Source organism: Cricetulus griseus, chromosome 7 (genome assembly GCF_003668045.3).
Source record: "Cricetulus griseus strain 17A/GY chromosome 7, alternate assembly CriGri-PICRH-1.0, whole genome shotgun sequence".
In the NCBI taxonomy this organism is placed as follows: Eukaryota; Metazoa; Chordata; class Mammalia; order Rodentia; family Cricetidae; genus Cricetulus; species Cricetulus griseus.
Window position 1 is genome coordinate 79,100,740 of NC_048600.1, and position 24,352 is coordinate 79,125,091.

The window sequence follows — 24,352 nt, forward strand, 5'->3', positions numbered from 1 at the left end:
TGATGTGGGAATCTCTTGTGATAGTGCCTGCAAGCACCTCAAGTTAAACACATAGTAAGCTGACTTGTTAAGGACATTGGGCTTAGATAAAGTGAACATTGTCTCTATAGATCCAGAACGTGATTCTCAAACCCAAACACATGCACACTTGCTTTCCTCTCAGCTTTACCAAAATGCTCATGCATGGCAGAAAGCCACACCCTCTGAAATAATGATTCCTTACCATGGGGAGGGCTACCCACCCACTACACCCTTTCCAGGATTCACTATTATCTGCCCACAGTGAGGGGAGATAAAGGGGCAACTTTGGGGATTAAGAGAAATGTGTGAATATGATGTCATTACATATGTTTAATATATCTAAATTTCATCACAGATAAGAGGAGCAAAGTATCATTTAATTTGCATCATAGTGTTCCATATAAAGACTATAAAAAGATAATCATAGAAGCCAGCTTCATAGGTAAAGGCGCTTGCTGCCAAACCTTGAGTTTCATTCCAAGAATCCATAATGGTGGGAAGAACTGAATTCCACTAGTTTTCTTCTGAACTCCACATATATCATATACGCTATGGTATGCTATGCATGTGTATATTGTGGTATAGAGCCTTGTATACACACACACACACACACACACACACACCATGGGTTTTGTTATTGTTAAGATCATAAAAGTAGCAAGTGTCCTCTTGTAGAATAATTATATGCATAACCTTCTCTGGAAGTCAAAAGTCTTTCTTATATTAGGAAGCAATAAGTCTATTATCATTGAGTAGAAAAAAAAAATCCAAACCTGTTTTTATTACAGGTGGTTGAAAGGAAGCCAAAGCATGGGTTTCAAGTTGGAAGGAGCATGTAGTTCCAAAATTGTACAGAAGAGGGAGCTCTTGAATAGCTGAGAGGCACAGTCTCCAGCCACAACCTCCAGACTTCAACCACAAAAACCACATTTGCCTGTGACCTCCAAGCAGCCTACAGTGTTCTTTACTCTGACTCAAACATCCTATCAGTGCAGGCACTTTTAGTTTTTGAGTCTTCTTCTTGGAGACTAGTGGATAATGACTTGGAGTATTTCTGTGAGTTTGGTGACTTTTTATTTCCCTACTCATTAATCAGTTGATAATATTTCTGTACCAGGTGATTTTCTGCAGGGCCTGGTGACCAGCTCCCTCCAGCTCAGCTGCTGTTCAGGCCTCATCTCCTCAGACTTGCTTTGCCAGGGGGAGGGTTGTCTTGTTGTTGATTCAGGGGACCTGGAGATGCTTTAGTTCCCCTAGATTACATTAGCACGGGTACAGGAACATGCCAGAAGCTAGTGTGTGACAAACATTATTGACCTAACACAACTGTATGGTTTTATTCTTTTTGTAAGCACAGGGAATACTTGAGCTCCGTCTAGTTCCATGTTTGTTTTTCTCTTTACAACTCACAGGACATAGAAGGCACCCACATGCATTTTCCTAAAGGCAGATCAGGGATGGATCCACTGTGATTTTCAAGTCCCAGGCTAGGATACATCAACTGGAAAAGGAAGGGATGCCCTGTGGCTAGAGATTGCTAGGCTTCCTAATGTGACACTGATACACACACACACACACACACACACACACACACACACAGCCTTTCACCAAATGGCATGCACCACAGCAGCCTACAGCCAATGTGCTGGTGATCCTCTGAAAGGCAAAGCACAGTCCCATGGGGGCTATAGGACACAGTTCTTCATTACAGTTCCTGGCTCTCTTCTCCCGCCTATGCATAGCTCTTTCCTCTTTCTCCTTCAGCTTGCTGTCACCTGCAAAAACCTTTCTGTCTGACTGCAGCTCATTTTCAAAGCTGGTTCCAACTTGGGAAGCTTTGTGTGCCCTCCTCACTCAGCAACTCAGCATGTTGAGGGTACAGGACAGTGGTCACATCACCTACTGAGAAAGTGAGGGAGAATAAAATCCAACCTCCTTCCCCTGCCTCGGCTACCAACTACTTGGGCAGGAAAGCCTCTTTAGTTATTGAGGAACATTTTTATTTTTTGTTCATTTTGGTTTTTCGAGACAGGGTTTCTCAGTAGCTTTAAGGGCTGTCCTGGAATTCGCTCAGTAGACCAGGCTGGCCTCAGACTCACAGAGATCTATCCAGTTCCATAAAATTCCAATTGTTCCCAAATGAATGCTCTACCACTAAATTATTACTCCACACTCGCCACTCTCCCCAGCTCCTACAACTCCAATCTCCATCTTGTAACATTTTATACATGAGACCCAGATGAACACATTTTGTGCCTGACTTCATGTTGTGGCAGGTGTTGATATGGCATCCATTTATATACCTGAATAATATTTAGTGCCATGGCTATACCATGACTTTATTCATGCATTTGGTGGGCATTTGGATTGGTTCAAACCTGCAAATGTGGCAAATGGCATGGCTTTGAAGATTCAGGGATTTATGTTTAGTTCTTTCAGGCATATACCTAGGAGTGGAATTGCTGGACCACATGATAAATTTATGTTTAATTCACCGAGGAAATGGCAAACCTTCCTCCAGCAGTTTAAGCATTTTACATTCAGACCTGCTGTGTGGGGGGCTTCCAGCTTTGCTATATCTTTGTCAACACTCATTATTTCCACATTGTTTTGATGGAAGCTATCCTAATGCTAATGGCACGGCATTTCAGTGGGGCTTCAACTCTGCACTTTCCTAATGACGAACAGCATTGAGAGCATTTTCATGTGATTCCTGAAAACTTCTGAATCCCTAGAGAAGTACCTGCCCAAACCTTCTCTGCACATACTTACACAGGACACTATCGTGGTTGATAATGACCTGAAAACCCAGCTAGACTAGAGGATGGGGCAATGTTCTTGCTGGTTTGTGATATTGCCTGTTGGAGATTCTCTGGTACCTTCCGCTTAGACAGGATTTTTCCAAGTGTTGTCTATGAAATCTCTCTCCAGCCCTGTGAGAATCATGTCAAATCAATTGGGCTGAGAAGCTCAGCAGCTTCCTTCTGAGAAGCCTTCTAGATGTGTCTAGACCAGTTGGTCTCAATCTTCCTAATGCTGTGACCACTCAATACAGTTCCTCATGTTGTGGTGGGCCCAACCATAAAATTGTTTTTGCTGTAACTTCATAACTGTAATTTTGTTACTGTTATGAGTCATAATGTAAACATCCGATATGCAGATGGTCATAGGAAACCTCTGTGAAAGTGTTGTTTGGCCCCCAAAGAGGTTGCGACCCATAGGTTGAGAACCTCTGCTCTAGTTGACCCTAGAGGTGATGCATCTTCATCCATTTGTGTTTAGGTGTTGACCATTTAGAAGAGCTGGGCAGGCATCAATAAACAAGCAGCCCCATAGACCAGTGGAATTTGCATGGGGATGGATTTTTTTCAGTTGTCTGTCCTTCCTCTGAGCTCCCAGCACACATTCTTGGTATGGGGATGTTGACAGCTTTACTAATTTGAATTGTGAAACATTTGAATACTCAACTAGCAACACTACTGTAATTCTTCTTTATAGACATCTTTACCAATAATGGGAACCATTTTCCTCTCCATCTAATGTGCACAATGCCATCCACCCATATGATAAAACTACTACTTCGTTATTGACTATTATCACATTAACTTATAACCTAAAGAAATCCCCCAAGAGGCATGTCAGCAGGTACTAAAGGTGGCCCTACAGCTAAAAAAAAATAGCATGTTTTCAACAACTCAAATAGAAGTTAGCTAGTGCCAAGTATTATAAGAAAGACAAAGGACTATCTAGCGGCTAATTAGGAGACAGTGCTCTCGGAACAGCTGGAGGTAATGCTGAGGAAATTAAGTATGAAATACAGTTGTAACTGCTGGCTGTCTCCTGTGAGTGTAAGCCCTCCTCCCATGCTCATTTCCCACATGTGTTAGAGCTCTTGCAATGCCCAAGGCTTCAGTGCCACTCCCTTCACATAAATAAAATGGCTACGGATGTGTTTTATGGCCCTTACAAGTTCTGTGTGCATTGTAGTCAGCTGTGTCTTTCCTCAGGGTGAATTTGGGAAATCTTCATTTTTATTTTATTTTATTTTGTGCTATGTATCCCAGGCTGGCCATGAACTCACTATTCCATTTTCCCCCTGCTTCAGAATGCTAGAATTACAGGCATGTACTTCCTTGCTTGGCTAATGAAATCCCAACCAGATACACGGCTGGTTCAGCTGTATTCCCAAAGTGAAACATGCAGGTTTCCCCAGTGCTGCTGAAAATGTGTGTGTGTGTGTGTGTGTGTGTGTGTGTGTGTGTGTGTGGTATAGGCCACTCTAGGTCACTGACATTTCTAGTGACTGAACCTGTGTGTGGTTCCTTGTGATACTCATCACGCCCACAGGACTGACTTGAAAGGCCCTGCATTACTTGGCTTCAGTGAGCCTGGCCTCAGGTAGAGGCTCGGGGCTAGACCAATCTGTACCTTTACAGCAGCATGCACAGGGATAGAGGTGCTGAGGGTTCCAAGCCCTTGCTTCCCAGAGTCTGACTGGTTGCTTGGCTGGGAGGCTGCGTCATTCTTGTCACTTTCTGAGCCAGGAGCAAGATCCTGAAATCCAAATTGTACTGTTACTAACACACAAGAATAAGAGGGGCTGTGCCACTCAGTTTTCACCCTTGCTTTCTGTCCTGGTAATGTCAGGTGCTCCCTGCAGGAGGCCATCCCATTCTGTCACCTCCCCCAGGGTACCACTGAGAGATAAATGGGTAACCTCAGTGGCAATTCCAGAAGGTGGGGTGAACTTCTGACTTGATCTGGACAAATTGGGACATCTGGTCACCTTGAAGGAGTACTCTACATAAGAATGAGATGAGAAAGAAAGGAAAAGCAGAGAGTTCTGAGAAAAAAAAGAACAAGCCAAATGGTGAAAATGTCTTAAGTATGAATAATGCCTAAGTAGGTGTGCAAGTGTGTGTGTGTAAATATAGAATGTTGGTATATGTTCATGTGTGTATAGAGACAAAATTATGAATATGTGGGACTGCATCCATGTGTACTTGTAAATGTACACATCTCTTTGTTGGGCATATATGGGTGCATATATGTTTACACATATCTCTGTGTATATGCATATGTGCATGTCTTTGTGTATATATATATATATATATACACACACACATATATATATGTGTGTGTGTGTGTGTGTGTGTGTGTGTGTGTGTGTGTGTGTGTATGTGTGTGTGTAGCAATAAGTACAAGCACATTCCTGGACATGAGCATGCATTCATTCATACATGTGTGTGTACATGTGTGCTGATTAAATGTTTGTATATGCATGATCATACATGCAGACACATGTTTGTATGTGTTGATTGTAGTTTATTATATGTGTGTGTACATGTTTACACTCATGTACATGCATATGTTGGGATATAAATATAAAAATATCTGTGTGTACATCAGTACACATCTGAGTGTATATGTGTGTCTGTGCCTATGTTTTTATATGCAAGTTACAGCAATGTATATTATAGCAGATAAATATGAAAGGGAAAGAATTGCCAGAACGCAGGAGCAAGTTAATATATGCATGCGTGCGTTTGTCCATGTGTATGTATGCATTTACATGGATCCATGTATTTGTGTGTGTCTTTTGAAGAAACATGTTTTTATGAGAGGTATGTTTCTTTCTGCTGAATGTTCCATGAAAGGAATAACTCTCTTCTCTTCCTTTCCTACATTCCTAGGCTATGACTCAACACAAAGGGCTGGGGGCCAGAACTGACCTTCTCAGTTCTCCCCTGAACCCTGGCATCTATCACCAGTCTACGGCTGCTTTTCTCCCAGAGCCTCAGTGTCCTTGTCTGTCAAACATGGTTGCTGAGAGAAAAAACATGAAGCTGTTCCTGCATTTTCTCTGCATTGCTCAGTGCTTGGCCCCCTTTTTCCCCTTTGCTGGGGGGGGGCGGGGCGAGTAGAAAAGAACTTGTCTTTTCCTCAAGACTATTGTTCAATCAGAAGCCAGGGAATTTGCTGTCAGAAGAATCTGTGCAAGTGGTCTGACAGACTGATGTTATCAGGGATGTTTGACTGTGAAGCTCGGCATGGGTGTGCCGGGCAAGGGGGATGCTTTGATGCTGAGCTCTTGCACAAGGAACACACATTCAGCCCTGCTTCATACACCTCCCTTTCCCTCCCATGTCACATTTTCTTCTTGGCAGCTTTAAGTTTGCTCTGATGGAGTGGAGATAGGAATGACAGTGACCAGTGACCATCATGGTTTCGGGAAAACTGGACCCTACATAAACATTACTGCAAACTTCTCCTCTGGATGGACATTCCGGTAGGAAAATAACTTCAAATACAAGTTGAGCATCTCTAATCCAAGATTCCAATATCTAAAATGGTTCAAAGTTTGAAACCTTCTGAGGCTGACAAGAAACCATGGGAAGAAAATGCCACTGCTTAGCACGAACTTAGCTTCGTGCACGAAAATTATAAAAAGTAGTATATAAAATTACATTTAGGCTGTGGGTATGTATGCATATCTAAGACATACATGAATTTTGTGTTTTGACTTAGATTCTGTCCCTGAGACATATTATCATGAATAGATACAAATAAATTCTAAATCTAAACACTCTTGTTCCGAGCGTTTTTTTTGGGTAAGGGATAGTCAGCATAGATGTTTAATTCCCGTCCAATCAGTCGAATCCTGGAATCCACACAGCTACTTAGCCTTATGGAGCAATAGTCCATTGTCTGTGGTCCTTGGCATCAGTGATACTTATCTGTCAGGGACTATGATCTCATGTGGGGAGATATGAAGTGTCCAGTGTAGCTATGGGCCCAGCATGAACATCGGGGCCAGAGATGTGTTTTATTAAGCCCATCGTTATTTTTTATAAGTGTGCTTCATATTTTTGTACTGTTAAGTATGTGTGGGTTTGTCCAGAAAGAATGAGGACTGAGCTGAGTGTGTGTATGGTGTGTGTGTGTGTGAGTTTGTGTGTGTGTGTGTGTGTGTGTGTATGTGTGTGTGTGTGAGTGTGTGTGAGTGTGTGTGTGTGAGAGTGTATGTGTGTATGGTGTGAGTGTGTGAGTGTGTGTATGGGGCGCGCGCGTGTGTGTGTGTGTGTGTGTGTGAGTGTGTGTGTGTGTGTGAGTGTGTGTGTAAGTGTATGTGTGTATGGTGTGTGTGTGTGAGTGTGTGTATGGTGTGTGTGTGTGAGTGTGTGTATGGGGTGTGTGTGTGAGTGTGTGTGAGTGTGTGTGTGAGTGTGTGTGTGAGTGTGTGTGTGAGTGTGAGTGTGTGTGAGTGTGTGTGTGAGTGTGGGTGTGTGTATGGGGTGTGTGTGAATGTGTGTGAGAGTGTGTGTGTGTGAGTGTGTGTGTGTGTGAGCGAGTGAGTGTGTGTGAGTGTGTGTGTGTGAGTGAGTGAGTGTGTATGGTGTGAGTGTGTTGTGTATGAGTGTGTGTGTGTGAGTGTGTGTATGGGATGTGTGTGTGTGTGAGTGTGAGAGTGTGTGTGTGAGTGTGTGTGAGTGTGTGTGTGTGTGTGTGTGTGTGTGTGTGTGTGTGTGTGTGTGTGTGTGTTGACTTCAGGCTGCATGGTAGACTCCTGCTAGGATAGAAGCAGCCCGCGTCTCCTGCTTTGCTGATGGTCAGCACCTCCTCTTCCCATGCCCTGAGACCCTCTGATGAGTTGGATATCAGTCCTGCCTGGACATTGTTGGCCTATTGATCATGTAATCTCACTAAATCAACTTACCTGATGCATGAAATGGAGGTAAAGTTATCTACTTGCTTACAAGGTAAGTTGAAAGCTAACATTGTGAGGGTTTTCCATGTTTCTGTGGCCCAAAGTGCCTGCACCTAATAGGTTGGGAAGGGACATTAAGAAAATACACCATCAGGTAACTTTGGTGTGGTGGCATACACTGTAATTCCATCACTCAGTCTCATCCAGGAAGGTCCTGAGCTTGAAAGCAGGGTCTATACAGCAGTACCCTGACTCAGGATAAAGCCACCACCAGCAGCAGACAGGGGCTGCAAGCAACACCAGCCATAGAAGTGTTCATATGAAATCTAAGTGACTTGACAAGATTGTAAGACAGGGGCAGTCTGTTTTACCTGGATTGTGTCCAAAGGACCAGCCAAAGGGGCCTCAGCTGCTTTGATATCTGGGGGCGATCCCACAGAGCCCTGGGGGTCTTCGCTCCGTGTCTGATCTGGGGAAAGCCCATCGCTGCTGCTGTCCTCTTCAAAGGCAAATGCATCCGCTGATTTGGAGAAACTCACCTCTGTACCTGAGCGAGAGAAAAACCAAGCTGGGATCAGTGGCTTGGAGCATCAGAGAGCTGTTTTGGAGACACTGCTAAGCATTGTCCCTATGATGAAGCACATGGCTTCGCTTTCCAGTGTAGGACGAGTTCAAGGAAGAGTGAAAATGTATTTTAAATAATTTAGATTTTCTACATGAGAACATGTATTTAAAAAAAGAAGTCTGTTGTTGGGGAAAACGGATGATGTATCAAAGCTTAGCGCTGTGCACCAAACTTTATTTCCAGGCTGAGTCATTTCTCGACGCTTTCTCTGGAGCCTATGTCCTTTTGAAAATAAATCAGGAAAGGCAGAAGGAATGGACGTGCTGTGAGGCTGCTGGAATATAATGCAGAATGACTGCCCCTCTCCTTTGGGCTTCCCGGCACGAGAGAATCGAAATGACAGCTTGCCAGATGCTTCATCTTCAAAGATAAAGCAGGGCACATGGCACAAAAAGTTTAGCAAGCTTCGCTAATAAGGAGAAGTGAGGCCAGCTACTAAGTTTAAATTCCTAGATGTCAGATTTAGCTATCATCACTGAATTTCACGGCCAAGGAGCCACCCAACCAAGGCACCACCCACTAGAAAAGCCAAAAATCTACCTCAGAGACTTCAGCCTGACTCCTATTTTCTTAGTACGTGTATTTTATTTTCATGTCTAATATCTTGTGTCTTTGCAAGTCCTTCAGCACCTCCTACCCACCTCCAGACTTCTCCTCTGTCCCCTGGGTCGTCTTTCTAGGGCAACAGAGAAGTTATGTTGGACACAGAGGTCATCAGCCAAGATGGGTCTATAACAATATCCTGATCCATTTCTTACACTTGACATCACCCATTCTTCTACAGTTTGTTGTCCAACTAAGCAGTACACAAAGTGCCAACGCCACAAAGTTCTTCCGACCCCATTCTTAGCACCACCCTTTCAAAGGAATTTCAGCATTATCAGGAGATTTTCCAGCCCCCGTTCTGCAATCACACTCACAAGAACTTTTGACTCTTGCTCGGTATAGATAAGAAACTGGAGCTCTCACTGTGGCGATTGCAAAGGCCTCGAGGAGCTGGGAGGAATGGAACAAATGTGGTTTGGGGCTTGTCATCACCACCACTGTTGGCATGTGTCACAGGTTCTCTGTACATCCGTGTGTCAAATCAGGAAAGAGGCCAGGCAAGGACACAGCAAGTGGAAGCTCCAGTACCTAGCCCAATGGCAAGCCCACTAACCTGGAGGGGCTTAGATGCCAGACATCTGTCTGCTCCATGGGTCAGGCATAGAAGTCATTGTTGCCGTTATAATTATCGAGGTGGACAGCTCATGATAAAAACTCATGTAGTATAAAAATACCTAATGAACACATTCTACCTCACAATAAGAGTCAGTAGTCTCTTTAGATTTAACTCTATGGATACAGAAGGATACATGCAAAATAAGAAGTTTTAAATAGATTGGACTGGGTAAAATATACTATTCAAGGCCTGGGGTATAGCTCAGTGTAGTGTGCTTACATAGCAGGCACAAGGCCGCAGGTTGAATTCCAGACACAGACACAGACACATGCACACACACACACACACACACACACACACACACACACACACACACACACGATTATTTCTTGAATTTACGTTTTTTCCTATTCTGAAGTTTTTTTTTTTTTTTTTTTTGAGATCTTTCCTCATGAGAGAATAGACTATTCTCACTTTAAACATAATTGTATAGTGTTCCATTGTATTAGTGGGAACACTTAAAATTCACCCTTGTACTTGTGTGTGTGTGTGTGTGTGTGTGTGTGTGTGTGTGTGTGCGTGTGTGTGTGTTTGTGTGTCTGTTTGTGTGTGCAGATGAAACTTAGGCCTTTGTGCATGCTAGGGATGTATTCTAAAACCTAATAATAACCCAAACCCATTCTTATACATTTTTAGAACAAAAAAAAAAATCCAGTGGCAAATGGTCAACCCTGGAAACAGACATACAGTTACACAGAATGAATAGGTTATATTTAGAAATACGTATGATTATAATATATATGACTACAAAAATTAGTGAAAAAAATCAGTCATGAATTTGTAGGAGGTTGGAGAGGGGGTATACGGGAGGGTCTGGAGGGAGGAAAGGGAAGAGAGAAATTTTTATCTCAAAACTAAAAATAAAATGAAAAAACATGGAAGATTAGGAAAGTGCAGAGGATTACAGACATCATTTATTTACCAAAAGCCCAAATAAGTCAATGTTAGTATTTATGTCAGAAACCTGCTTCTCCTCTGGTTAGAAAGACTCATTGGATGTGTGCCAACTTTGTCATTGAGCCCAGAGTCTCTCTTCTATCCCATTACTCCTCTTTTCCCAGCTCCCTGCCCCATCTCTCTGGAGTCAGTCACACACTCTGCTCTTCTAGTTCTCTGATCACTCTAAGCCCTGCAGAAAGCCTCTGCCGTTCATTTTCCTGCATTAAGGACTCTGTGCATTTTCCTTTCTCAGGGGGAATCAACGCCTGAGATCCAAGGAAGTGCCTTCTGGTTGCTTCCATGAATATGTGGCTATATTGTCTACTCCACCCATTTGAAAACACTTTTATGAACTATGCTTTCATTGGAATTTTCATTCCAATTTATGAATATAGCAAAAAGGCTTCTGTCCCTGTTACGATCTTTACATGAGCCACTGAGGATCAGGTAAACAGGAGAAGGGGGAGCGGTGTTTGCTGCTGCCCACCGGGAAACCTCGGCATGCCATTGAGATCTACCTGGCTCATGCCCTGAGTCCATGCTGCTCACCATCTCAGAGACTGCTGCACGTGATCTTAGCAGCCCCTCAGGAACAACGCCTTCTCTGCCCACCAGAACTCTCAGAGAAGTTCATTGTCTCATATCTCTTCCCATTTCCTTCACTACAAGGGGACTGAGCCTTCTCTGTGTGGTCTGATGTTTCATGTGAAAAAAATGCCCCCCACCCCCTCAGGTCAGCCAGAATATGGCACCCCAAATGTGCAAAACTTAGGGAGAAATGAACTGAATTGTGGAATTGTCCCACTTTCTAACATACGGGTAGAAATGTTAGAGGAAGCATGGAGAAAGAGGGATAATGTTTTTCCTCTTACTTCACAATGGCCTGATTATATCTACAAGAAAGGGGAGATGGGGGAGGCAGATTTGTGTAATAGTGACAACTAGAATAAAACAGATTTGTGAGTTCTCAAACAGGCACGGGGAGCCTGAGCACGATCCAGTTTCTCAAATCTGTTGGGTGCTGGGGATATTCAAAGTTCTATTTTATGTGATTATTTAGTGACTGAATTCCCAGCCTTTGGACTCTGAGTCACTTTTCAGAAGAGAGTGGCTAAACCACTTACCCTCCCTGTTAGCCATAAACCCCTTGGGTGGAGCATCTGTTATTTAAGAAAAAAATCATCAGCCTGCCATGATTGGAAAGCAGGGAGTGCCAGAGAGCAGCAATGTATCCCCACTCTGTACACGTTATACACTGAAGATGCCCAGTGAACTAAGGCATCCCCCCAACTCTGATCACTGGCAAGTGGTGACCTCAAGCCAAGACACTACAATGGTTTTTTTAAAAAGTCTAGAAGTAGAGAATTTGGAATAAGGGGGTAAATGCTATCAGCTTGGTGTCTGTAGGTTCTGCATTTCTGGAGTTGACTGGGACTGACAAAATTGCATCTATTCTGAACATATGCGGGCTTTTCTCTCACTATTACTTCCCTGGAAGTGAGTATAGTAACTTTTTACATAATATTTGCATGGAATGAAGCATGGTAGTTAATAAATAGATGATTGACATAGAAGGGAGAATATGCATGGGTTATGTGCAAATAGTATTTAATTTTACAGGAGGGACTGGAGTACTCTGGAATTTGTCATCTGTGGGGGGTCCTGGAATTAAGCCCCTGTGGATATGAAGGATCAACTTTCTGCAATCAGTTCTATTTTTCCCCCAAGGCTGAAGAGAGTGGGGCCTTCATTTATTTCATTCACTTCCACCCTTCACACTTCAAGAGGAGTAGAGGTGATCAGATAAGATATGGTAAAGAGGCTGAAAGTCAGGAGAAAGAGGCTGTCTGTGTATCTGCCTGGGATAATCGGAGAATCCGTCAAGAAGATGTGGCCTGGAGAGTGTCCACCGCAGTTAGGCAGAGGAGATAGTAATACAAGGTTGTCTAAGAACTCTCTTGGAGGAGGAGGGCTTGTGTGGGACCTGAAATAACTAGCAGCTACGGACAGGACAACAGGAGGGGACAGCATCTTGGGTGAAGATGGAGAGAAGAATAGATACTAAAGTGTTTGTTGAGCAGAATTGGGGACAGGGAAGAAAGTCTCCTAGTCAGGGGAGAAAATTATTCTAGGAGCCAAATCCTACAGAGTCATAGCCCAGGAGATTACTTCATCAAATCATCTGACAATCATTTAGAGGTTCCCTGCTTAAACCAATGCAACAGAGAAGCCATTGAGTTCACGCAACCAAACACAAGGAAGTTGTTCACACTCACACAAAGAAGCAGGGTGGAAGCCAAGGTACCTAGAAAGCATGAGGTTGCCTTGTCAGATTCTGCCAACAGGTACATTTGAGGACCACTAAGGGATGTGCCATCATGTGGGCCCTGCCAGTTACCCCTTCAGGGCTGCAAGTGATTTGGGTTTGCCACTGTCTGGGCAGAAGAGGAGGGGCAGGATGGGGGCAGGGGACCTCTACACTGCTCCACAGTTGCTTGGTTCACACTTAGAGCAAGAGCTGGAACAATGGAGGAGCCCCCATCCCCCTCACCAAGCTGCTGCTACATGCTCTCTTACTTTCACAAGATATACCAGGCACTTGTGGGTTCTAGAGTTGGAAACACTTGGGCTACTTTCTTCTTCTTGGCTCTGCCACATCAGTGGGAGTGTGAATATTGGAAACTCACTGGGCCTCAGTTTCCCCATCTACAAAACTGGAATAATGAATGCAGTTACCTCTCCAGATTTCAAGAAATAGTATCTGTCTGCAGTGCACTCAGTGAGTGGCCTGATGTGAACTGTTCAGTCATGTCTAGTTGTTATGGTGGCCAATATTGTTTTTGTTAGCATCTGCCATTCTCAAGTTTACCATTATCAAAAACAAAAAGACCACCCAGGAGGCAGTTTATTCTGTGGCCAGCCTCGAAAAGGTCAGTGCATCTCCATGGCCAGGAAAACGCATTTGTCCTGAGAGAATTGTTCTGGAAAAATAAGGAGTCAGCTTCCCGAGAGTAGGAAGAGAGTGTGTCCTCGAAAGGCCATCAGTTACCCTCTCTTCCCAGTTCAAGCCACAGTGGTGCAGAGAGGGACACAGGTCACCTTCTGGTCGCCTTATCTATATTGCTGTAGAACAGTCACATCGAGTGTATTGCGTTGTGACCTGGGGCCTCTACTCCAATCTCCCATGACAAGAGCCTGGCTGGGAGCTGTTGGAGAGCAGAGTGCTGGCTATTGTCCCTGCAGACATGTCAGGCAGTGTGATGACAAGGACCTGCTCTGGGAAGCCCTGACATCATTCTCTGGGTATGCCCACAGGACTGGCTCTGGGCACAGGCCCCTTGGGGACCTTAGGCTGGCGACAGACCCTCACTCCCCCATTCCCTGGAAGTGATTAGATGAATGAGTCAGCTGTCCTTTCCCCTGTACAAACATGTAAAATTCCAAGAGTAAATGAGATAATTGGAGCCCTGGTTACTTTCCTCCTAGAACCTGCACCAAGGGCTGTGAAGGAAGGGTATGGCAGAATGTGGAAGTGTACCTCCTGATTTTCTATTTGTACCTTAGTCCAGTGAATTGCAGGAGAGCTGTTTTCATTTGAGGACAGACTGACTGTCCCTAACATCCACCTGAATGGGCATAAAGCAAAATCTGTTTCACAGGGGAAACTGTCACAAATCATTCACATAGATGTAGATGTTAATGACCTCGGCTATTGCCCAATGAGACTTAATGAGACCCAACAATATTATTATCTAGACTAATTAAGAACTCCATTTATGCTGGGTGGTAGTGGCGCACGCTTTTGATCCTGGCACTCGGGAGGCAGAGGCAGGTGGATCTCTGTGAATTTGAGGCCAGCCTGGTCTACAAGAGCTAGTTCCAGGACAGCCTCCAAAGCCACAGAGAAACCCTGTGTCAAAAAAACAAAAAGAAACAAACAAACAAAAAGAACTTCATTTACATGGATATCCCAGAGACCTGGGATAGAACCAAACAGGACAGCAGAAAAAGAGAAGAAAAGAAAGAAAAAGATACTGTCCCTGTAGACAGGAACTTAGCATAATTGTGATCAGAGAGGCTTTATCCAGCAACTGATGGAAACAGATGCTGAGACCTATAGACAAACACTAGGCAGAACTCAGGGAATCCTGTGAAAGAGGGGGAGGAAGTACTGTAGGAACCAGATGGGTCAAGGACATCACAAGAAAACCCACAGAAGCAACTAACCTGGCCTCTTAAGGGCTCACAGAGACTGAACTGACAATCAGGGAGCCTGCATGGGTCTAACCTAGGCCCTCCTCATATATGTTATGGTTGTGTACCTTGGTTTTCTTGTGTGACTCCTAATAATGGGGCAGGGATGTCTTTTTGGCAGCTTTTGGGATCCTTTTCCTCCTACTGGGTTGCCTTGTCCAGCCTTAATATGAGGGGTGGTGTCTAGCCTTATTGCAACTTGATATGCCATGTTTGGTTGATATCTATAGAAGGCCTGCACTTTTCTAAAGAGAAAGGAAGGAGGAGTGAACGGGGGAAGGAGAAGAAGGGGGAGCAGACTTGGAGGGGAGGAGGGAGGGGACTGTGGTTGGGATGTAATATATGAGAGAAAAATGAATAAATTTTTACAAGATTATTTTGATAAAATGAATTTGTCTTTGACAGCAGAGCTACATATTCTAAAACACTGATTGAATTGAAACTGAAGTGTTGACTTAGATTGAAAATCTGGTCCAGTCTGAAGACAAGATGAGAAACTTGTCAACTGCAGCAGGAATCCAGAGTCATCCTACTGTTTAAATAATGCAGTTGGATTTGGTTTAGATCAAGTCTGGAGTCAGGCATCTGGACAAAACACTGCTTCTTCTGGAGCTAGGGCTATTTAATGATTAGTGAGTAGATTAACACATGAGGTGAGGAACCCAGGGCTCTCAGTACTGAAGAGCCACCTGAGTAATAACCACCACCCAGAAACCTAGCAAGGCACCCCACATTCTGTAGAGAAGTCATGTTTCCCATGGAGATTGAATTAGCTATATGCTGTGTCCTGACTGATAAGGGTTTTTCACAGAAGGATGGTAGGTAGCCAGTCAGGTACACTCTGAGTTGTGGCCATAAGAGCCTGAGTGTTGTCTTCCTGTAGAGTATGCTATTCCAGAGTGATGTGACTAAGACCAGCTAGAGTCTTGAGAACTATAGGTTGCAGATTGGGACCAACAGTTGGCATCCTATAAGACAGACAAATCTATGGTTAAAAAGGACTTGGTGTGGCGGGTCTTTCAGCCATGAGAGGGTGATCTGAGAATGGTGAGAAAAATGCCAGGTGGGAAGGCTCACTGTCAAAAGATCCTTCCTTGTGTTAGGAAAGGTTCTAGATTATTCTCTCTTAGATTTGAATGAAGTTTGGAGGGAGGGAGGGAGACAATGACACAGTAGGCCTCTCAAATCTGGCAGGAGCATAGAAACACAGCTGGAGAGAGAACCACAACGTATAAACACAAATGGAACGGCACGTGGATGGAGAAGGGGAAATACACAGAGGTCGTGAAAAAAAAACACCACATGAGTTCATCTGCGCCTCACCATAGAAGGGATGACGGGATGTGATCCCTGGGAGGAACAGGCACAAGAGCGAGCTGGGTTGCCTTTGCTGCTGGGAGGGATCCAGCTGCTGTTTCTACAGCTGGGCTCCAGGCAGCCTTGTGATGTTTCTTAGTATATGTTCATTTGCTTGTGAAACTCATAAGTACAGAAGGGAACACAGGGTTGCCGGGTGAGCACTGTCTTCTCCAAGGCAGGCACCCACTTCTGGGATTTTCTTGGACTAAAACAAATGTATGTTTAGTCTTTTTTTTTTTCTTCAGCTATTCTTTGTTTATTCAGAGTTCCTACTACACAACAGTCTCAAGCTTAAGCCTTTGCTCTTTTTATGCATCACTCATACCCTGAACTGTTACTACACTTAGCAGCTTTTTCTACAATACTTAATTTACATGTAGGCTCTGATCACCGAACAAGAGTTTAGAGTGGGGTCTGGCACATTAGAAGATATTAGGTGAAGAAATGCATGCATTCAAAGGCAATCTTATCTAATCCATCAGTTTCAATCACCGAATGTATTGAAGATTTGCTTTTGTGTTATTGGTGGACTGCTCATATTCAACCTTCAACACGAGAGTTTGTCACTTTCCCCCACCTTACTCATCATTCATATTCCAGTCTTGATAAATGATTGCATAATTTACCTTGTCCAAGAGAGAAGCCTGTGTGTTGCAGGGTAATCTACAATTGAGTCATGCAATGTTGGTCATATCAGACTCTCTTTTTGTACACTCACATGCAGGACTTTTCCCCAGCTTGTCAACTCTCCTCAGACAAGTGTGTTAGCTTCCCAGTGGAGCTCTTCCATCTCTCACAAGGCCACTGCATGCCACAGGTACAGTACAGTCTGCATGCACAGTCTGATGCTGTAAACACACACACACACACACACACACACACACACACACACACATACAGAGAGAGAGAGAGAGAGAGAGAGAGAGAGAGAGAGAGAGAGAGAGAGAGAGAGTTTTGACTCACCAGAACCCTTCCTACACTCACCATGACTTTTTCCTTATCCCTCAAAAATTATGCTTTTCCTAGCTAGGAAATTAGAAAAAAAATGGTTTTATTAAGTTTCTTGAGCTAGAAGAATCCTGAAGTTCAAGCCTTTTTATGCTTGGAAGACACACTGCAAAGTGCTTCTAGCAATTAGCCAGAACTTTCCTCCCCCCCCCACATGCCTCCCTTCCTTCAGGGCTCCCCTGAGGCTAAGAGTGGATTGTCAGTGGGCTCCTGATGATCAGTAAGTGAGACTTCAGCATCTAGGTAGTTCTCTCTCTCTCTCTCTCTCTCTCTCTCTCTCTCTCTCTCTGTGTGTGTGTGTGTGTGTGTGTGTGTGTGTTGTATGTGTATGGAGTGTGTGAGGAGGTCAGATGAAGTGTCAGTACCAGATTCTTTCTCAGTCACCATTCACCTTGTATTTCGAGGCAGGGTCTCTCATGGAACCTGGAGCTTGCATATTTGGCTAGACTTACTGGCCATGAGCCCCAGGGGTCCTTTTATCTCCAGCAGTAGGATTAAAGCTATGTGCCTCTGTACCTGGCTTTTTACTTGGATGCTAGGGACTGAATTAGGTTTTCATGTTTGTGCAACAAGCATTTTTACCAATGGATCAGTATCCCTAGCCCCAACTTCATTCTTTACATCAATTATTTGAGATTATTTGCAACAAACATCCCTGAGGCATAGTAATTACTGTAATGGCAAAATTTATAGACGAGACAGTCAGAGTGAGATGAAATAACAATATCGACAGGTGCATGGCTCAGAGTCACTGAACTACATACAGTTGAAAGCCAGACTGATGCATTCTGAAGTTCTGGGTTGTGGTCATTGGCGCAGCTCAGTGACAGGGCACTTGCCTTAGAATTTGCCAGGCCTTGGATTTGACCACCAATATGAAACAAACAAACAAACAAAAACACAAAGCAACACACACACACACACACACACACACACACACACACACACACACAGAGAGAGAGAGAGAGAGAGAGAGAGAGAGAGAGAGAGAGAGAGAGAGAACCAACCAACCAGCCAATAACAGCAAAACAAGCCTCCAGCTCACTTTATGTAGCTTCTCAGTGAGCTGGACTAGAGGCAAATTGAACTCAAGTAAAGACATGGAACCAAAAGACTTTAAGAATAGAATCATAAATGTCTCCTTTCTAAGAGAACAAGACAGACTTCTAGTAAATGTAAAGGAAATAGGAAGAGACAGTACACCGAATATAGTTAGGTTGAAAAATGGAGTCCAGGTTCAGGGACATTTAGAACCACAGCAAATCAACACCACATACTGCGGAGACTCATGAACTTTGACATGCAGACAGAGGACAATTTCCAGCATGAGGTAAACCTTACAGCTGATATAGATAACAATTTGAATACACACGAGACTATGAGTATCACCATAGAAAGTCACGGAAGAGCAACTTCAGAGACAGGGACTGGGCTTGGGAGATGTGAATGAGGAATGTTCATGAAACAATTTCTGTCACTCAGAAAAATGTCAAAGGTAATTATCAATTATTTTGGGAAATGCATACATATAAATCACCCTTGACTTACGCTGAGGCAACTTCCAATAATGCAAAACTGTAGTATTTTTGGAGGAACTTGACTGAGAAATTTGAATTTTGATTTTTTTCCCCCGGACTGGCTCTAGCCTTTCCAATTCAAGCGAGGTGTTCTCCAGATTTCACCGGCTAGATCCAGAGGGTGATGAGGGTCTATGCTTCTAAGCTTCTAAAGAGAGTCTTATTGGAATACAGCCCTGCCCTTTTGTTTACTTGTTGTCATGGTTACATCCTCACTACAAGAGTGAGTAGAGCAGTTGTGACAGACTGAGCTTATGGTTTACTATCTGGCCCTTTAAGAAAAAGCCATTATGCTTGGAGGGTGGTGGGGGATGGGGTGAAATAAGATTAAGGAGCCTGCCATGGCTCCTCTTGGTGGAAACCCTCTTCCTGGACTGTTGGAACACTAAATAAATGCAATGACATGCCAACTAATGACAAAATTATTGCAAGTGTATAAGAAAAATGTTAGCAATTTCTAAAAACAGAGTCACCCAAAGTTGCTTCCAGGAATGTTAGGGCGATTTGGAAAGGAAGCAATGCCACAAGACTGTCACAACCAGAAACTGTCTCTTCAAATCATTGTCATTTCACACCCTTTGAAAGAGTTTTACTCAGTATCCTCTTCAATTTCGCCTCAGGGAAGAACATGTCCTTATGCTACCTTTACCAAGAGCACCTGTTGGATATAATGGCAGTGATCCTAGACTTGCAGTTAAAAGAGAAAAAGATGGAAAACATGTGATCATCCAGCTGTAATAATGTAGATAAGCATAGCATAGACAGCCTGACATGCTATGGCATCACCTTGACCAGACAGGGTCTTGATGTACACCCTCGTCTGGCCATAAGCTCACTGCTTCCTGGCTGCTTTGAACCATTGTCAAACTATCAGTAATAATAGGATTCTACTAAGCAAGAGACACGTGATTATTCAATCATCTCGCATGCCATTATTGATTGCATATATAGGAGTTATATAGGCTTTTTATGCCATATGCATAATTTTATACATAAGGTATATGTTTCTATGGGCCCTTAAGAAAAAGAGCCATCCTGCTAGATATCATGTAGAAAAATTTTATTTTATTTGATACACTACACTGTATCAATGTATAATTTATATCAGTGGATACAACCTACAAATGTAAATATATATTGGAATTCTTAAATGAAGTACAAATCCATTGAAATGTTAGTGCGCACGAACAGTTCTAAGATGACATTGATCATGTAATATATAGTTAGGTATTCAACGACCAGTCAGTGCACAAAGTGGAGCAGGAAACACCTTTCATTCATTGCTAGACGTAGACACTTCCACTTAAGCAGGCTGAACTGAGAAACTTACTGGCACTCTTACGGAAATCTTCAAAGGGGTTAAAAAAAGAAATATGCAAAATTAATGTTTTCAGTGTCACAGTGCTCTGAAGGGCCTGGACTATAACACCAAACTGTGTTGGGAGAAATATAAGGTTTGGGTAAATGGGAAGGAACCTTGTATTTCTGACTTGGAAGAATCCATATGTTTTAAACATATGAATCCACTTCAAATTAACATGTAAGTGTGTTGCAGTCTCAAATGAATTTTGACAACAGTAGGTGAATACACAAAAATTTTTTCCTAAGTTTTATCTTCAATATACCTCTGTAAGTAGCCAGGAAACAACTGACAAAGCAGACCGACATAAAGAAGTTCTTGAAGGTAAATGTCAAATCAGATTGTAGAATACATCACAAAACTTTGGACAAAGCAAAATTACATGTGCCTCTTAATCTAAGCCCTTTAATGTTTTCAGAGGCACTCAGACTTTAAATGTGAAAATGAGGGTGTGTATGTGATGATGCAGGTGAAAAAGGTCTATATTATTGAGCTGTTTTTTTGAGACAAGGTTTCTCTGTGTAACAGTCCTGGTTGTTCTCAAACTCACTCTGTTAACCAGGCTGGCCTCAAACTCACTGAGATCTCCCTGCCTCTGCCTCCTGAGTGATGGGATTAAAGGCATTTGCAACCACTGCCAGGCATGTTGGGAAATATTTTCAATGAAAACAAGTTTAGAAATTATGAAGAAAAAGATGAACAGATGACAGAGAAATTTGAAAGTGCTGTGTGTAAAATCAGGATGCACAAGGCAATGTACAGGTAAACTGCCTGCCACATTAGTGACATTTTTTTTTTCTTGTATAGGTAGAGCACACACAAGGAAGGAGGAAAAAAAGAGAAAAGGCTGCCAGTTGGTAATGGATAATCACAAGGGAAGGTGTAATGTTGGTATAGGCCAAAGGTACAATTTGCCTATAATAGAGAAGAAAGTGACAATTGCATAGTCCTGGAATAGAACGTTCTAAGAACTGATGAGAGATGCTCAGTGGCATTTCTCCCCGCCCCCAACATTTTCCCTGTCTGATGAAGTATCAGAGTAGTGATGACAGCAGGCACTCCTGAGCACTGAAAGGCACAAGACATTCAGTGTGGAGACTGTGTGTGAAGAGGACAGACAACCACTGTGAGATGTCTAAAAGGGCATTGGAAGAGGAGTCAGTGACTCTCCTGGAGTTCCTAATCCCATAGTTACACATTCCAATGGCAGCATCCACATGGTCTCTGCATAGATGGGTGAGATCAAGAGGTGCATCCACTCAAGGGTAACTCACAGTAAACTTAGTTTAGAGAAAGATGTCTTCACATGTACTTTTGAGAACACATTGAATCTTTTAAACATCTATTGTTAATAATACCTTTCAAGTGTCACCAGGAAGCTACCTGTGGGTCTAACTGGAAGGAAGTCAATTTGCCTATAGGAATGTCCAGCTCCCTACTCCACTCTTCTCTGTTCACCCATGGCCCAACTCAAAGCACAGCTCAGATGAACCCTGTACTTGCAGGCTGTTTGGATCCACCTGGTATCAGTTGGTCTAAAGGTCTATGGGTTGAGCTAAGGCAGTTTTCTGAGGGAACTGGTGAGTGCATCATCTCCTTGTCACTTTCTGTCACTTTCACATGTGTCATAGCATGAGTTTTGCTTGTGAAACCCTGTATATCATTGTCTCCATCTCAACTGTAGCACACAACAGCCAAACTGCTATTTCCAGTGTGCTAGTTCGATCTCCACCTCTCTCTTGTGATTAACTTGGTTTTGAAGATCTCACTTGCAGCCCAGATTGGCCTAGAACTGATTGTGGAGCCCAGGCCAGCCTTGAAATCATGTCAGTCCTCCTGTCTCAGCCTCTCAAGTGCTGAGATTATAGCTGTGAGACTTCATTGCTGACTATTCTCGTCTCATTCTTCCTGCCTCTGCCTCTTTAACATAAGAAGCTCAAGACAGTGGATCTCTGGGTATGTGGTATATGCTTGGAGAGCAATCCATGGTATGGCTCATCCAGTGAGCTGCTCAGAACCAGGTTCCCAGATTGCCAGAGCTGTGGCTGCCCTGGGGTTCACAAGCATGAGACAGCCATGCCTCTCCCAACCCCAACTACCTTTTATAGCCTCTTTCACTGAAGAATCCATAGGCAGAATGTTCTTCTCCACCAGTTCCAAGGGCCCAGGGCGGAGAGCAATCTTTTCATTGAGGTCATCAGCTAGGCGAGCTCTTTTCAGCTTCATCTGAGCAGTTGGGATGGATCTTTCTGCCGTGGAGGCTACGAGGTTGGAACAGACAGGATCCGTTTTAGAATTGGATGTCGTTTTGTTGGGTTCGCTTTTTTGGCTGCTGGTTACAAAACACTGTGTCACACCATGCTCTACCATCCCGATAATTTTTCAATGCAAGCATCATCACTTCACAGGGATTAGCACCAGAGAGCAGCCACTTCCAAATAAAGGCAAATGAAGAGGCCCAGGAAAACGGGAGAAACTCGCCTTGAGAGGATTTGTTTTAAAAAAAAATGCAATTTGGCAATTTTGTAAGCAAGCAGTCCATGTGGCTTGCTTGACCCTAGGTTCCCAGCTTTTGAGAATGACTGGCATAGGCTGGGCCTGCAGTAAACACCATCTCCTGGTGACAGTTAGTAGGGGGAGTGTAACCTTCCAGGGGTTTTAGATTTGTCAGTGTTGTGATACTGACCGAGAGTCAAATGTTCAGATACATTGCAAAAAGCAAAAAGAAAATCCTTTGAAGTTGATATTTTAATTAAACACAGGGATTAAAAAAACTGAATTTATCCAACAGTCAGTTTCTCATCATTTGGGGGGGGCGGTGGGAAAGGTCAAGCACAAAGTTGTAAACTCTCCTCTTTATGGCTGACCCCAAATGTCCTCTTTAGGATGACTTGTGAGTGATTTCCGTGAAAAAAAAAGATGAAGAAAAATTCAGCCAACCTGTCACTTTGGTGGAGAAATGTAAGGTAAAGGGCTTTCAGGGTCTAGCTCAACACGCTGAGATTATAGGATGAGGCATTTATAGAAAGCTCTCCCAACCTCTAATCCAGATGTGGGGTCTTGAGTCTGTCTGAGCATTTCTTATAGAGCAGAGAAAATCCCTAGTTAGTCTCTTCTCCCCAGGTCGTGCTTGTCCTGAAGCTTCATGGGTAACAGCGGGAGTGCTGGGGGCTGGTGAGATGATGCAACAGAGAGTGTTACTGCTCCCAACACCTATGTTAAATGGCTCATAACTGCTTAGAACCCCAGCTCCAGGGGATCTGACACCTTCTTCTGGTTTCGGACAGCACTCTAGCACAGCATTACTCCCTCTCCCCTTGCTAACACATGTATCTAAAAAATACAATAAATCGAGAGAGAGAGAGAGAGAGAGAGAGAGAGAGAGAGAGAGAGAGAGAGAGAGAGACAGAGAGAGACAGAGACAGAGACAGAGACAGAGACAGAGACACACACACATACACAGAGAGAGAGAGACAGAGACAGAGACACACAGAGTGAGACAGACAGACAGACGACACACACACACACACACACACACACACACAGAGAGAGAGAGAGAGAGAGAGAGAGAGAGAGAGAGAGAGAGAGAGGTGGTTATCTAGCTCCTGGTTGGACTCCACTTCGACCCTTTTCAGTCCACCCTGCCACAAGCTCTCAGGCTCTCTGCACACAGGCCCTCAGCCTTTAAACCTTCCACAAATGGATCCACTTATTTTCTGAACAGATAGGTTTCCATTCCAATCCCTACAGGTCAACCCCTGGTCCTTTCTGCCCTCAGGGCACAATGTTCTTGCTTTTGCAATCTGTTTCCTATTTCTTGTCCCCACCTGAGTGAGAAACTCAGGAGAGAGGGGCCATTCACATGTGTGTTTTTGGAACTCCAGGAAACTAATTCATAATTTCTGTTGGAGAGACTAGAAGGCTCCGTGGAAGAGACATGCACAGAATCAAGGGCTGTTGTGGTGGAGAACTTGATATTAATGGCAATGATGAAAGAAACGACTCTTTTTAAAGTGCTGGGAATGAAAGCCGGGCAAGTGCTACACAGCTGAGTCACAACCCTCCCTCCTAGGCCTTCTTGACCACAGCGCCTCTGTGCACATGGTATCACAAACGCCAAGGCTATGCCTGAGAAAATGAAACGAGCAGCAAACGCCCCATGCTGCACCAGCCTTTCGGAATTGTCTGTTTTTATTATTAGACCAATACTTTTTCTTCCCAGAACTGGACCGTGAATGCACATATTTACATGTTTAGCTTGTCTTCCCAGAATTTGTCT

The 24,352-nt window shown here is 43.6% G+C and overlaps 1 protein-coding gene across 3 annotated transcripts in view; it reads right to left on the reverse strand.

Moving 5' to 3' along the window:
• Window positions 1-24,352, reverse strand: part of Myocd (myocardin) — a 55,384-nt gene that overhangs the window by 17,945 nt on the left and 13,087 nt on the right. For all 3 annotated transcript variants that reach the window (XM_035448191.1, XM_035448189.1, XM_035448190.1), the window contains exons 4-6: window positions 22,173-22,334; window positions 8,101-8,276; window positions 4,450-4,575 (exon numbers count right to left, since the gene is read on the reverse strand). In XM_035448191.1, coding sequence (XP_035304082.1) covers window positions 4,450-4,575; window positions 8,101-8,276; window positions 22,173-22,334 — 464 coding nt within the window. The remainder of the gene's footprint in view (window positions 1-4,449; window positions 4,576-8,100; window positions 8,277-22,172; window positions 22,335-24,352) is intronic.